At 31.0% G+C, this 16,959-nt stretch overlaps 1 protein-coding gene and 1 long non-coding RNA gene across 2 annotated transcripts; both read left to right on the plus strand.

Moving 5' to 3' along the window:
- The first annotated feature begins 8,579 nt into the window (after positions 1-8,579).
- On the plus strand, positions 8,580-12,505 carry LOC120074357. The gene is made up of 3 exons (XR_005480963.1): positions 8,580-8,731; positions 12,132-12,194; positions 12,292-12,505. It is a non-coding gene; the product is annotated as an uncharacterized LOC120074357 (long non-coding RNA).
- Positions 9,131-10,476, plus strand: LOC120074356 (ethylene-responsive transcription factor ERF024-like). The gene has a single exon (XM_039027450.1). The coding sequence runs from the start codon at positions 9,737-9,739 to the stop codon at positions 10,316-10,318; it is 582 nt and encodes a 193-aa protein (XP_038883378.1). The 5' UTR covers positions 9,131-9,736; the 3' UTR covers positions 10,319-10,476.
- Positions 12,506-16,959: the final 4,454 nt, after the last annotated feature.

Here is a 16,959-nt window from a genome sequence, read left to right on the forward strand (position 1 = left end):
ACGTTCAACACGCAGAATTATTGGGCCTTGGTGGATCGGCTGGTGATGGTGGTATAACTGGGGGAGGGTCAAAGGGTGTATGTTGCAGACTTGAAGGGGATGCAATAGAAAGAAAAGTTGCCTCGATAGGAAAGATGGTGGCTAGGGGTTCAATGTTCATGGGGTCAACAGGTGTGTATGCAACTCTTTATTATTGATTTTAATTCTAATTTCATTTATTATAACAACTATAAGAAATGAAACAATTAAAACTAACCATTGCATGCTAGACAAACATAAGTTAATTATAACATTTATAAATTAACCTAAGGTAATGTCATGCATCATGTAATGTTCATTCATTACTAATATATAACATTTATATAACTAAGTAATGAACCATGCTATAGCGTACATTTCATATAACCATTCAACCTTATATTATAACACTTCTAATATAAATGATGCATGGATATGCTATAATGCATGCATATATATACTATAACTTTTATAATATATGATGCATGAGCATGCTTTATATAATTTAAATTATGCATACTAGTATATTATAACATTTATAATATAAAATGACGCAAGAAAATAAATGCATAACCTATGGTGGGTTTTAAAACTATATGACATATAATAATAAAAAAAAAAAAAAAACATCACATGTATATTTATACTAAAATTTGATGGACCAGGATAGAAACTCTCTAAAACAGAAAAATAAAGGCTAACTATTACAAAATTAGAGTCAAGCGGTTTGGAAAAAATGAACCGAGTCTTGAATTGCTCAACTCGAACCGCTCCTCAAAGAACACCTTGCAGTTGATCGAGTAGCAAATGCACCATGCGTCGAGTATGAAAAACTATGTGATCGCGTAGCGAATGACTACGCGATGAGCATGATAGTCTACGCAAGTGTGTAGCACGCAAGCATGCGTCATGTATTCAAATATAGCGTGATCGTTCAACAAGCGAGCACCTATGCGATCATGTAGCCAACGCAACACGAGTGTGTAGTAAACTCTACACGATCGCGTACCATTAGCTATACGATCGTTAGCAAATAATAAAAACTTTATTATTCTACACGATCGCATAATAAAAACTATCTAATCGTTTAGCTCTAGCTACACCATACGATAACTTCTGTTTCGTCTTCTCCATCGAAACATCAATCTGTAACCCTTCTTTGAAGCCTCTAGAACCCCACGAGTGACTAAAAACTTAACAAATACAGACTTAATTACAATATTTAATGCCCAAAAACGCAGGGGTCCTTTACAAACCAACTTTATAAATTTAAAAAAGCATTAAACTAAGATTTCTATCCCAAAACATCCATCAACAAAGCCATCCACAAACATTTATCCATAAACTTAATGCAGATTATAAAACCCATTAGTATTGTATACGATTCAATACAGTAATGGAATTTGGAATCAGAAACCAACAACCTGGCTCTGATACTAATTGAAGGAACTCTTATGAGGAGAACCTTGAGCAAAAGCGGATCGTCTAAATTTCATTAATTATGAATACTAAGTTTACAGTAAAAATACAAGTGATATGCATTTAAAATAAATTACTGCATGCTATATAAGAAAAAGGGTTTCAAGAATTTCACCTTTGAAGACCTTTTTCTTCATGAATCCTCCCTCGAACGGAATCAACAACTTCTTGAAGACCTTCTTCAAGATTTTCTCGAACCAAAACCTGGACACACAAGAACATTGGAGTCCTTGGTATTCTCGGGGTGAGAACCCAGGAGTGGTGGACTCTAACTATTTTGGTTAGATGGAAAAAGCTTGAAGTGGAGGAAGAAGATTAAGAGTGTTTCACACTAAACTCAAAAGACAGGACTCTTCTGTTTTTCTTTTATTCTCCTATTGGCCAAAAATAAATAACCACCCCACTTTAAATAATAATAAAATAATATAAATAAATATGATAACTAATTTATCATATTAAAATTATATTAAATTATATGTTATATCAAATATAACACATAACCCATAGTTTTAATAGTGTATCACATACAATATAAACTATAGTTTCTTTTCTCAATTTTATGGTATTTAATATAAATCTCATTTAAATTAAATTTAACAACTATAAATCACATTCATAGTAAATATATTTGAATCTCATTCAAATATTTATTTCGTCTCATTAAGCAATAATATATCAAATACATTATAACAATTATATCATATATAATTGAAACAATTTAACTATATCATATATAATTAAATCTCTCTATTAATTTGAAGAATTCAAATTAATCCAAAAGCTGATTCTCAACTAAACTTTTTTTAGCTTCCAAGGGGACCTCATGGACCTATAGCTTGAAACTCCAACGGTACATGAATAATTAATTAAACTCTTCACTTCTGTCTATAAACATTGGAGGTTTATTTGATTTACCACAAACCAATAAACTAAGATCTCTAGTTTTCGTTTGTAACTTAAGCATGTATGTGGAGACATACAGGTGGATCATGTCTTAAATGATAACCAAAATGGTCTGTAGTATATGGATATAGGAGGGATATCTTATCCTGGTAATGCTACTGATGCGGTCCACTTTGTAAAATAGTTACAAGTGTTGTGACTTATTACAGGTGGTCTGATCCTGATCATTCATGTGGAGATATGTGAACGGGGGCGTCCTATACAAAGGAGTTTGTATAAGATCGGACCACGAAGTGTTATAGTCCTGTTATATAATGTCGTTCATGACAGAAACTTCACTTCACTAGGATGACCATAGGTAACATGACCTCAATCCTGAAATTGTTGGGAACTCTTGCCTTTGAGGGCGGTCATTTGATTTGCATGGGTGCGGATGGCTAGATCGCTGACTTAAACCTACTACATTGGGGATTCGTCTGATGTGGGAGCTGGGAACTCAACTACACAAGATGAAATTCTTTCCTTCCCCGAAGCAGGGTAAATATATTGATTGCTCCCTTAAGGGTTGATTTTGGGGCTTGAACGATGTGACGCCACACACCTTGTCATGGTTCGAGAGGTGTCCACTTATAGTAGGACTATGTTGTATTGTTCATTAGAGGGATCGGTGTTACTTAAGAAGTTAGATGTAACTACAGGGGCAAAACGGTAAATTGGCTCAACTATAGTTATGAGCATCTGTGAGGTTATCGTACTGTTGATTGGTTATATCCGATGGACACATAAATATATTTGTGGTGAGAATAGTGCAGCTGTCGGTCTTTAGTTAAATGTCTGGTAGTTAACGGATCGTGGATACAGAGTTTAGTCAGCTATTCACGTACCATTAGAGCTTCGAGTCATAGGTCCATAAGGTTTCCTTGGTAGCTCAATGGATTCAAGTTGAGAATCAGTTTTTGGGCCAGTTTGAAGTGTTCAAATTGACAAGAGGGAGTTCGATTATATATGATATGATTGAACTGGTCAATTATATATGATATAATTGACATTATGTATGAGATACATTATTTGGAGAAAATTGATATAAATATGATTTATATCTAGTGGAGGAGAAAAAGACTATGGTTCATATGTTGCATTTGATGTGATATTAAACCATAGGTTAATGAATATAATATGATTATATTTATTATTTAATTTGGACAATTATAGGATAATTATGCCGAAATTTTCTCCGTAACCGTGTGATAGTGGAAGGTTGCTTTCAGCTTTCGTAATTGAAGAATAAAATGAAAATCATTTTCATTTTGCAAGAGGTCAGACATTCGCTCAGTTTGGTGTATACTACCTATCGCATAGCAAACCGAGAGCCTACACAATAGCTCAACGTTTCTAAACGATCGTATACACGCGCGCACTTTACTAAATGATTGCATAGGATTTGCTAAACGATCGTCTAACTTTTTCTTAAATGATCGCGCGCTCGAGCGTTTACTAAATGATCGTCTATACGATTGCAGCTCTTTTACTAAACGATTGTGTACCTCTTCCTAAACGATCAAGCACCGTTTATACAATAGACGCCTGACTTATCCCACTTGCTTGTTCATGGTATACGATCTTCTCTTCCTTCTTCCCTCTACCAAATCCAACAGAGCCTACACCTCCTGGATTCTCACACCGAGAATACCAAAGGTTTTAAGTGGTGGTGGTTCTCCCTACTGCTGTGTACGTGACGAGTCCGTTCGTGGCTAGACGATTTGGTAGACGATTGCTTGGGCGTTCTCAGCGAGAACGAGAGGAGCAGTCCTTGTACGAGAACGAGTTCTAAGGCGAAGAAGGGTTCTTCAACTGGTACATTTCTTGTTATCTTGTTATTTAAGTTTCAAAGCACGCCTGTAATTAGTTGTTAAATGCATATCTATTCTGTTAGATTATAAATACGTTAATTCTATCACAATAAGTTTGGAACGATCTCGCTTCGCTCATAGGTTCTCTTTGATAAGAGTTCTTTCATTACTGACTGTCATTTTAATGAGAACAAATTTCCTACATTAGGGGGAGAAATTAAGAAGTTAGAAAAAGAAATTACATGGAATGCATCGTTATTGTCTCATTTGGATCCCCCTACGGATAAATGTGAATTTAAAGTTTAGAAAATAATTCATTTGCAAAATATAGCAAATCAATTACCAGATGCATTTAAAGATGCTAAGAAAGTAACTAAATCACATATATCAATTACAAATGTTTCAATGAAAATTGATCCCAACGCAGCAAGTTGTCATTAATGAGTTTGGGACACACCAAAATCGTGGTAGACTAGTGTTTCCAAAGATAAAAATCCTTGAAACAGAAAAATTGACAATAGTAAAAAAGACTTGGTTGAGGATGTAAATATCTATGAAGAAACCATAGATATGACTGATAGTTGAAAGTGAGAAGGTGAAATACCTAAAGATAATAATGACATTTCAATAAACCATATCATGACAAGAACAAGATGGAACCGAATTAATGTAGTTATTGACAATATTTTTGCGTCTAATGTTGCTCTTGATATTCTACCTGAAAATAAGGATCCTTGTCCAAAATCTATTAAAGAATGTCAACTTAGAAAAAATATGTTTCAGTAGAAAGAAACAATGGAAGCATAATTAAGCTCACTTTCTAAACATCAATTTTTGGTTCAATTGTCTAAATACCAGAAGGTTTTAAACATGTGAGATACAAATGGTATTTACGAGAAAAACAAATGAAAATAACGAGTTTGTTAGATATAAAGCAAGATTAGTTGTACAAGGTTTTTCACAAAAACCTGGTATTGATTATGAGGGAGACATACTCTCTAGTGGTGGATGCAATTATACTAAGATTTATAATTAGTATGGCTGGAAAAGTCTGTACATGAAGCTTATGGATGTTGTCACAACATATTTATATGGATCTCTTGATATGACATCTATATGAGAATCCAATAAGGATTTAAGATACCTGAAATATATAAATCAAGTTTCCTAGAACTGTATTCAATAAAGTTACAGTCACTATACGGATTGAAACAATTAGGAAAAATGTAGTACAAATGTTTGAGTGGATATTTTTTGAAAGAATGATATCAAAATAATCTAATACGTTCATATGTTTTTATAAAGAAATCACAATCAGAATTTGCTATTATAACTATATATGTTGATGACTTAAATATAATTGGAACTCCTACAGAGCTTTCAAAGGCAATAGAATATCTTAAGAAAGATTTTAAGATGAAATATCTCATAAAAAATTTTTTTGCCTTGGCTTGCAAACTAACCATTTTGCAAATGGGATATTTGTTCATCAGTCAATTTATGCAAAAAAAAAAAAAAAAAAATTAAAATGATTCTATATGAGCAAAGCCTATCCATTAAACATTCTAATGGAAGTTCGTTCACTAGATGTGAAGAAAGATATATTTCGACCTCGAGATGATAATGAAAAACTTCTTGAACCTAAAGTACTATATTTTAATGCAATCGGTGCAGTTATGTATCTTGTTAATAATACAAGACCAGATATTACATTTTCAGTAAATTTATTAGCTAGATATAGTTCTTCTCCAACAAAAAGACATTGGAATGGAATTAAACATGCACTCTTTTATCTTTGAGGAAGATTGAAATAGGGTTTTTTTTCAAAGAAATTAAATTTTGATCTAGTTGGTTATGCAAATTTTGGATATTTATCTGATCCACACAAAGTTAGATCTCAAATAGGTTATTTATTCACATATGGAGGAACTATTATATCCCGACGATTAGTGAAATAGACTATAACGGCCACTTCCTCAGATCATGATGAAATTCTTGCAATTCACGAGGCTAGTCGAGAATGTGTATGGCTAAGTTCAATGACTCAGCACATTCGTGAAATATATGGCTTGTCTTCTAGTAAAATTCCTCCAACGATATTATATGAAGACAACACGGAATGTATAGCTTAAATAAAAGGAGAATATATTAAAGAAGATATAACAGAACATATTTCACCAAAACTTTTCTACACTCACGATCTCGAAAAAAAATGGCAACATCACTATACAACAAATTTGTTCAAAAGATAACCTAGTTGACTTATTTACAAAGGCATTATTTATCATAACCTTTGAAAAATTGTTGCAAAAATTGGAATGCGGTGATTTAGAGATCTCAAATGATGTTTACATGAGGGAAAGAAAATATGTTTATTCTTTTAGGATTATTAAATTATATGAAATATATGTACATTTTTCTTCACTAGGATTTTTTTTCCTATTGGGTTTTTTCCTAGTATGGTTTTAACAAGGCATATTTCATATATATAATGGGTATCTAAGGGGGAGTACTATATATATTACAAAAAAAGATGCTCAATACATAGTGTCCTAAAAGCCATTTTCACTCTTCCATCTCTCCATATGTCATTATTCATGTTGTACATATGTCTTATAATTATACATCCTTAGTGTCCATGTAATCCCACTACCTACTTACCATTTGTTTATAAAAAGTGGCATTTAATAGATATTGAAAGTATGTACTGTTAGATTTAGTGTCCTAAATCTCGTGGATCTTGTAGTTTGTAATTTATAAATACAAATTATTTATTCAATAAAATAAACAGTATCTTATTTGACATTCCTAACGCATTAATTCAATCCAATAAACTAAGACCCAATGTTATTTTATTTAGCCTGAACTGTATGTAGTAGACATGCAAGTGGATCATGTTCAAGTAATAACCTAAAAGGTCTGCAGTATTTGGATAAGGTTAGGTGTCTTATCCTTGTAACAATGCAGATACGACCCACTTTGTAAGTGTTACAAGAGTTGTAAATATTACAAATGATTTGATCCAAATCATTCATGTAGAGATATATGAGTGGGGGATATCCTATACAAAGAATTTGTATAAGACCGAACCAAGAAATGATTAATCTCTCTTTATAACACCGTTAATTGAAGAAATGAACATTTCATAAGATGATCATAGGTAACTCGATCTTAAACCAAAATGAGTTATTGACTTTAGTCTATGAAGACAGTCCTTTGATTTGTATGGATGAGTGGCCTAAGTCGCCAACTTAATAAGTCAACCATTTTGGGGATTTATTCAAATAGGGTGCTAAGAGTATAATTCCACAAGATGGAATTCTCTCATTCCTTCTTTCAGAGAAAGTAGATGAATTACTCTCTTAAGTAACTCCGAGTCTTGAACAAGGGGCTCCTCCCTCTCATTGGCTTGAGAGAGATTTATTTATGATAGGACCATAAACAGGTTGTTCATTAGAGAATCGGTGAAACTTAAGGAGAAAGATGTAATTACAAGGGTAAAATGGTAATTTTGACCCATATGTAATTACGAGCAATTTGTGAAGGACCGATTTATTGATAACTGGCTTTATCCATGGACATAGAAATATATCTACAGTACGAAGTGCATTTGTAAGCCTTTAGTGGAGTGACTCGCAATTAATGAATGTCGATTATATAAATTAAAGAGTTTGATTGATTTAATCTTGAATCATTGGAGCTTCTAATATGTACGTCCATTAGTTCTCCCTGCTAGCTCATTAAAAGTAATGCAATGATCAATTAATTTTGGAATAATTTGAATTTTTTAAATTAATTTAGAAAATTTTATATTAATAAAGATTAATATAAAGTGTAATGTATGATACATTATAGTATATAGTTAGTTATAAATATGATTTATAATTAAAACTATATAATATGAGAGAATAATGTTTGAATAAAATTCGAATATTAAATTAATATGAATTGGATTCATATTAAAATTGTATAGTAAAATTTAATATGAATTGCATTCATATTAAAACTACAGGTTTAGAGAAAGATATGTTTTTTTATATAATGCATGACTATATAAATATGTGATATTTATATTAATTAATTAATATTTATTTAATTATTAAATATGATTTAATATATATTTATTAAATTAATTAATTAATTAATTAAAAAATTATTTTAAAAAAAAACTCTTCTACAATTATGCAAGGAGTGGAACGTGACATGAAAGGGTTACTTTTCCCTCACGTTAGTTTCTGCGTTGAAAACACAGAAAGAGAATTTTGTTGTTATTCTTTATGATCTCTCACTCTCAATTACATCTCTCTATGTTCTCTTTCATAAGAAAAAGAAGAATTTCCTTGTAGATTTTTTATCCCACCATCCTTGATCCTCCCTGAGAATAGCCAGGTAACCTCTTGGTGGTGTCTTGCCATTTGTGTTCTTGGGATTTAGTGCAGAAGAAATTCACAGAGTTTTATTGAAGAAATTGAGCTTCAAAGGTATTGTTTCTAATTTTCCTTAATCGCATGCTTAACCTTTATTTTTCTTAAATCGATTCTATTTTTCCATTCCAAATTTAAAGACAAAAATATTTACACGTTTCGACATTAGGATTCAGTCCCTTCATGTACATTGGTGAGAAAATTCATTTCATAATTCCACTTTGAATTTCCATATTATCCTATTTATTTCTTTTCTAAATTTTAGTTATTTATTTTATATATTTTATATTATTTTATATTATATTTTATCAATTTTTGTATTTTTATTGTGCCTCTTTCACTCCTCAATTTCACAGAAAAATAAATATTAAAATTAATAAATAGGTACTTTTCATAGTTTTTTTATATATAAAAGAAAAAAAGTTATATGATATTTTGTATGATTAGTATCATGTTTCTAGTGCTATATTATAATATAATGTTTGATTAACTTCTTAGATCAATGTCAAACTTGTAGACATATAAAAATAAGGGTAGAAGTCAACATAACAATAACGTGAGAATACTACACAAAAATATATCTATAAATTTGTTAAGCGCGACGCTAGTGGATCAAACAAATTCAATAGGTTTCAATAATACTCCGTTATATATACTTTCCCTATTTTTGTTTTTAGTCCTCAAAGTAAAAAATATAACATATATATCCTTCTCATCATGAGGTCATTTATCTCATTATTGCATTGCAAATCTTTGTCACAATGAGGCAGCTCTTGTGTTGTGAGTGATGCCATTCCCACCACAAAACTTCACTGTGCTATTGATGTTGAAACTCATCACCATCATCATCTTCCATATTAATTCATTTCTTTGCTGCAAATTCCCAACCCTAACATAGATGTTATCCACCATTAATACCTCTCTTCACAAAACGCAGTTCATCAACAACTGGTCTCCACCATTTCCATCCTTCCATAAAATGCATCCCAATTCTCTCCTCCTCCTTCCATTCCAAACCCTCATAACATCACCACCACTACTACTAATAACTCTAATTTCACTATGTTTTTTTCCAAATCCAAAACTCTTAATTCTACACCAAACCCTCCTCGCTATCGAGGTGTCCGCCATCGGAGCTCTGGTAAGTGGGTTTCCGAGATTCGAGAGCCAAGAAAGCCCAACAGGATTTGGTTGGGAACTTTTCCTACCCCAGAAATGGCTGCCATCGCTTACGACGTGGCAGCTCTGGCTCTCAAAGGCCCCAGTGCCGACCTCAACTTTCCTAATTTGGCATTTTCTTTACCAGTGCCAGTCTCTACCGCCGCACGTGACATTCAGGCTGCAGCCACATCTGCTGCAGCAGCTATAGGAGCAGCTGCGGCTACAATGGAATTAGACGGTAATCCCGTGAGTGCAAGTAGAGAAAAAGAAGACGAGGAAGGAGATGGAGGAGGATGTGGGGAGGAATTAGTGGAGGGGGGATTTGTAGATGAAGATATGATATTTGATATGCCAAATATTTTGATGAACATGGCTGAAGGAATGCTTCTCACTCCTCCATCCTTCAACTTCAACATGAATGCTTCAAATGATTTTGAATATCCTTCAAACTATACTCAAGATACCCTTTGGGAATTCCCTTAAAAAATATGTAATTTTAATTATCATGTAAGGTTAAAGAGAAATTCTAGCTCATCCATCTTTAGTGAATGCCTTGGCTTCAGTATCTTTTTATTCCTAGAACAACCATCTATTATCTAGGCAATGTAACTTTCCAATTATTTTTTTTCTGTTATTTGGCCAAATGGAAGTTAATTTTTCATGTTTATTGATATCTAATTAATAAATTCCTTATATTAAATACGAAAAGTGAGAGAATGATTACTTTCTTATTTCTTTCCAAACTTGTGGGCCATCACATGTTTTTTTTTGTTGACGTGTCGCTCTCAACATTTCTGATGTGGCAACCGAAGATTGGTAGTTTGAAGGGAACAATGTCATTGCAGGATGCTGACTCTTCATCTTCCTTCATCCGTGAGGAGGACAAAGTGTAATTTGGACCATCACATTCCCAAATCAATGTGATTCCTTATTGGCCCAAATTAATTTTATGGGCAAAGTTGATAATAATGGAACACAAACAACTATGTACTACATTCGAAGTTTCAACAACCCAATTTCATAGGGGTGTCCAAGTCCAACATTATAATCTAGCACCTTTCTTTTTCCCTAAAGTATATAAAATACTTGGGAAGTTTAAAGTATGTTTCAATAACGCCTCCGGACTTTGAAAAATTTTATTGTTATTTTTAAGTGGTGACAAGAAAAATAGCATAATTTAACCTTTCATTTGAACAATTAGTAAACCTACTTTTCATTTGTAAAAATAGCAAACTAGAATAAAAAAATTTAAAAATCCAAACTACCCCCACCACATAATTCAATTCTTGATAAGACAAAAGTTTAGATACACTCTAATTATACCCATCCAAAAGTACCAACATGCTTTTAAAATCCACTGCACATTTATCTTCCCAAAAACCTAACCCTACACTCAACTTTTCCAATTGTCATTTTTTCTTTCCACGAACTTTCCCTCTTCCCCATCCTAACTTTTCCTCTTTCCAATCCTTCAATCTTCAACCTTCTACCCTTGGAGGTCCATAGGTGCTCCGACCATTCTTCATGCAATCATTCTCTTAGAGTTGCTCTTGCTTCGACCATCGATAGGAGGTGCTCCGACTTTTCCATCTTCAAGCTTCTGCACTTTGAGGTCCATAGGTGATCTGAATGTTCTTCATTCAATCATTCTCTTGGAGTTGCTCCTACTTCGATCGTCGATAGGAGGTGTTCCAGCCGTATATGGTGTTCGAACTGAACAAATTAATGGATTAGGGTTTCAACGACGACTCTCTTTTCTTGAAATCTTCCACGCTAAAACAAAGGTTCAACATACATACTCTTCACTCCATGCAAAGATTTTTTATATTCAAAATACCTAATATTTATTTTGATTTTTTTTAAAAAAATAATAATAAGATCCTGCCCAATTTTTAAGGGATCACCAACCGAAACTATGAATCCATTTTAAAAATAATATCTTGTTTTTGTTATTAAAAGGAATGGTAAAAGAGAAGACAAAACAGAATGTTTAGTAACTATTTTATTAACATTTACTAACAAAACTGAATTGGAATAACAATCTAAGTAAAACAAAAATTGTATGGTTAAACATGTTACTAAATGTAAAATTAATTAAACAAATATTTGGTTTACCTACCGATAAGATGCAATTGTTAGACCATCAACTTGTGCAACCAATAGATTTCATTCATCGATTGGGTGCAAACCTCGATAGTCCACAAGAATAAACAGGTAAAGTATAATGGAGCACTGTATTAAACTTTTAAACTTTGTACTCTACTAACATATAATTTCCATTTGTTGAAAATAAAAGATCAAAAGAAGGTTGGATATGATTGACCCAAACTTGAAGTCAACAAATATCATCTTACGACATGTAAGCTTTCATAATTTAAGTGTAATTGTATATAAATGATACTCTAGAAATAAATAACAATATTATACTAGCTAAATTAATTATTTGTGGTTGATAGTTGGGAACGACTATAGAAGAATTAGAGAAGGGAAGAGAGGAAATGGATCGACGTAGAGCTGCAAAATCAGCCCCATTGAAGGATGCTACAAATACACCAATTACTGGTATATGGATTGATGCAGTGAAGGGCAAAATGCCCCAAAAATCTAAGGAATATGTTGACGAGAATGGTCCATCTTTTGACCTTCACTTGAGTCAGGCATAAAAGAATACGATCACTAATGAATATACTATTTTGGATTAAAGTTTCCTAAATTTGGAACTGCTGAATTTATGTTTTTTGTTTAGACCAACCTCTTAATTTATGTTTTAAATTACAGTTAATGCATTTTATGGTCCTTTTATTTTGTTTCCTTTTAATTGTCCAATGAAGCGAATTGAAGTCGATAATTCTATTTACATATCTAGTCATTCCTAAATATGGATAAAAAGTTGATTTGAATTAGATAAATAACAGTTAGTCAAAACTAATAATTAAATAACAATTTCCTTTTAATTGATCTACCAATGAAGCGAATTGAAGTCGGTAATTTTATTTACATATCTAGTCATTCCTAAATATGGATAAAAAGTTGATTTGAATTAGATAAATAACAGTTAGTCAAAACTGATAATTAAATTAAACAATCTAATTTGACAAATACTATATATCATTATAGTTTTAGAATGATAGCCAATATTTTATAACATTGCATGTCGTTTAAAATTATGTATAAATACAATCGACAAATGCATATCATGATTGAATGAATGAGCAAAAACATGAATCATTGAGGGAAAAAAACTCTATTCATAGATTCCTTGAGTGAAAATATAAAACAAGAAAAGTGTTACTGTTTAAGTCTTTCCAAAGATAGAAACACAACGATCATGACAGAAGTGAAAAATATTAAAGTAGTGATAATTAGAGTGTCATGCGCATTTAAAAAGCAATGTTTTATTCACAGTTATATATGATTATGTTGTAACACAGAGATGTGAAAATATTAAATAGTGATAATTATAGTGTAACTAAATATTGCAAAAGTACGAGGAACAACATATAAAATATAGTAATAATAGATAGAAAAATTAACATGTATTAAAAACATATATTCAGTTACAACAACATATTCATTCAATATATTTAGAAGTTGGAAAAACCTTATATTGGATTAGATCGACAAGATGTTTAAAAGATATGTTTAAAGCAACAGAAACTTCAATAAATCAGAAGTCATGATAGTACTTATTTTCATCTCACCTACCATTGAACAAAACTTTTAATCGTTTAATAGCCATAAGAAGAAAACGTCCAACGAATGAAGAAAGGTAGGACTACTTGTTGTATTCTAATATTTTATGTTTGAAACAAAAGGATAATAAATATAATGTTCAAAAGTAATTTAAAACTGTGAATCTTGATTAAGATTAATAGAAAGTATAATAAAAACAATAAAATTCAGCTAGGATAATTAATATAATATGATAATTTAAATTTCAAATCAAGATTTGAAAATTAGTTGTTGTAGAAGATTTGAAAATTCAAAATAACTATTAAATTTGATACATATATTCATAACACGGTTAAGTCCCGAGATTTAAGGAAAATTATCCTGAAATAATCAAGTTAGTTGGCATTGAAAATCTATTGGAATATATAATTGAGGAATTAATTATAATCTCAATAATACGAATGTTGAATTAATTACACTGCAATTAAAAGAGATGGTAAGGACATTTTAGGATTTCCAAAAAATTGACTTACGTGATCTCCATGTGTTTTGCTATAATTCAAAAGTGTTCCGCCTTTTGCTATTTTTTCATATGATAGTGTAATTACTATTATTTACCTTATTATTCCTATTTTGAAACTTCAAGTTTGTTTAAAATAACACTTTCGTCAATGTTTTAGATAAAATGGAAAATGAAAAAAAATGATGTGATGACACATAGAATAACTATAATTTGTACATACTTGACATAAGTATAGTAGACTTTCATTATATCCCGGAACTTTGGATATCTTTAACATTTTCTTTAAAATAATTATATCTTTTTTCAAAAATGATTTTTTTTTTTTTTTTAAGTTTTAACCCTCAACTGAAGAAATAGTTTAAAACAATCATTTGGTCAGTTTTTCCATTTAAAATGAAGATATAAAAAAGATTAGTCTTAGTTAAACAGACTCTCAATTTCTACCGATGCATGACTTTTCTTACAATATATGACTTCCTTCACCATATTTCACCAAATACTCTATCTCTTGAGTTTGTTTTCTCATCGTTAGGAAGAAGGAAAAAAAACAAAAAAAAATGTTTATGTTCCTCTAATTTTCCTCTTTAATAGAGACTAAATGAAATGGTAGATTTTGAAACTCTTATTCAATTAATTGTCACACTATTTTTGTTTGGTTTTTTTTCATTTGAACAGAAATGCTAATAGAATGGTAGATTTGATACAATTTCAAAGGTTGGTGGTCAAAATAAAACATTTGAAATGGTAAGAACATAACTAAAACTTAACTTAAAGTTCAATGGCATAATAGAAATCTGCCACTTGTTCCACATTTACCACTGGTTTATAGGTTAACATCAAATCACTTTTCGTCCTCATTCTAACGGAAAAGTTGATGAAATGGTTATTTTAAAACAAATTAAAATTTAAGGGTCAAAATGACGTTGTTTTTTTTATCTTTAATCTCAAATTAATTAATTTTAATTAATTAATTAATATTTTATTGATAACAAACCTAAATTTATTCACTAACAATTTTAGTGTTTTGAATAGTCTATTGCATAGAGCTCGGAACAAATATTTCAACGTAATTTGAATCACTCAAATCGGAGTCCAAATGAAGAAGATATCACCGAAAAAAATCTCGAATTGATGACGTGACTGAATTTTTCTCAATATTCTTGGTAGACCTTGATTTTTCTAGAGTGATTTTGAAAAAGGAAGTGAATCTAAAAGAAAAATGACTTTAATATTATTTTACGTTTGTGTCTAACCCTAGTTTTGGACATTTGATGTATTTTTATTTCTTTTGTTGGTTTTTAAAAAGAATATGAATTTAAATTTTTTTTTTTTTTTTTTTTTTTATCTAACATTAGTTGATTCAGAAAGGAAAAAATCTCCATCATTCATTTTCCTTCTCCAATATCATATGGTCTAGATAAAATGTGGTTTTCACATATGTCATCTCTTTTTAATCTTTTCATTTTCTCTCCATTTATATAACAATTACATATTTTTACCATCCTCAAAGCCACCATAGTTATTCTCTCAAAGGTCTATGTTTTTTTTTTCATCTTATTCTTAGGATTTATTTGTCGAGTGCTTAAATTTATAGATCTACTCTTTAAGAGGGTTTTTCTCATCTTACTCTTCAGGTTTGTTCTTGCACCCGAAGAAAGAATGTTGTAGCGGTTCGACTCTAAACCATGGAAAGAGTCAAATACTTCTAGTGATTCTAGCGAAATACACAAAAGGAGATTGGGAAGTGGATGTAGGTCGGTTGTCCCGAACCACTATAAAATTTTCGATGTTAATTTCTCTACCCCTCTCCTACTTTAATTTTTGCAATTAATTTTTTGTTGTATTTTATTGCACGAAATTAATTGTAATATTTATTCCTTAAATTAATTGCTTAATGTTTATTTAAGTTTGTTGAATTGATCTTTACATATCTCAGACCAATCTATTTAGTGTTAGTTCTAATTACTTGACTTTAGATTAATTGTTAGTTTGTTATGTTAGTGAAAAAGTTTTAATTACTTTGATTAAATCCTATTCCGCCCTTAGGATTGTCATATTGATCCTACAAATAAAACTTTTGAAGTTCAAAAATACTCTTAAAACATTTCGGGTATTTGGCCTAATTTAGCTTTATTTATTATTGGTAATCTTTTAGCTAGGATTTTTGCTATTAATAATGTATATTTAAATAATCTTACAAAACTTTTGTGTTTTTAAATTTACCGAAGAAAAAGAAATTATGATAAAAGATTGGTACTCTTTAGGTTAAAATATTATTTTGGTTTCTAAACTTTAAAGTTTGTTGTTTGTTCAATTTTAGTCTCATACTTTCCGTTAGTTCAAACCAATGGCCATATAACTAGAATGGAGTGACCAATTGATAAATGAATATAGCATACGTGAAAGAATACATGTCATTTATCAAACAAGTTTAAGATCACTTTTAGCTTATAACATCAGTTCTGGTTTATACATCAGTTCATTATTTGGTTTATACCCTTTTCCGAAAAACACAAGTAGAAGAGAAGTTATGTTTTAAACCAATAATGAAGGCAGCTGATATCCATGGTGAGAGTTTTTTTCAGAAGAAAAATATATTAATCAAATTCCCCAACATTATACAATATGATATATAATAATATTGAGGTTCTAAATGGGTTACACTCATTACTTGAGATAAAATGAGACCATGAACCTTGAATATCACAAGCTCAAACATGGGGATCCAGGCCTTTGTTGTTACATTGAACTATCTTAAATCAAATTTAATGATCGAATTTTTTGGTCATCAAATTTTTTAACACCCCTATTTCAAACACCAATATGAGATATTAACCCAAACCATACAAATTTCTCGAATAAAGAGTTCACTCAAGTTGCCCTGCAGACCAAGGCAATGTAAAATAACCATAACGTTCAAAATAATTGA

Source organism: Benincasa hispida, chromosome 3 (genome assembly GCF_009727055.1).
Source record: "Benincasa hispida cultivar B227 chromosome 3, ASM972705v1, whole genome shotgun sequence".
Classification (NCBI taxonomy): domain Eukaryota; kingdom Viridiplantae; phylum Streptophyta; class Magnoliopsida; order Cucurbitales; family Cucurbitaceae; genus Benincasa; species Benincasa hispida.

Excerpts from the sequence above, each read along its gene's own strand:
- LOC120074356 (XM_039027450.1), top strand. The coding sequence starts at position 9,737 with ATGTTTTTTTCCAAATCCAAAACTCTTAATTCTACACCAAACCCTCCT.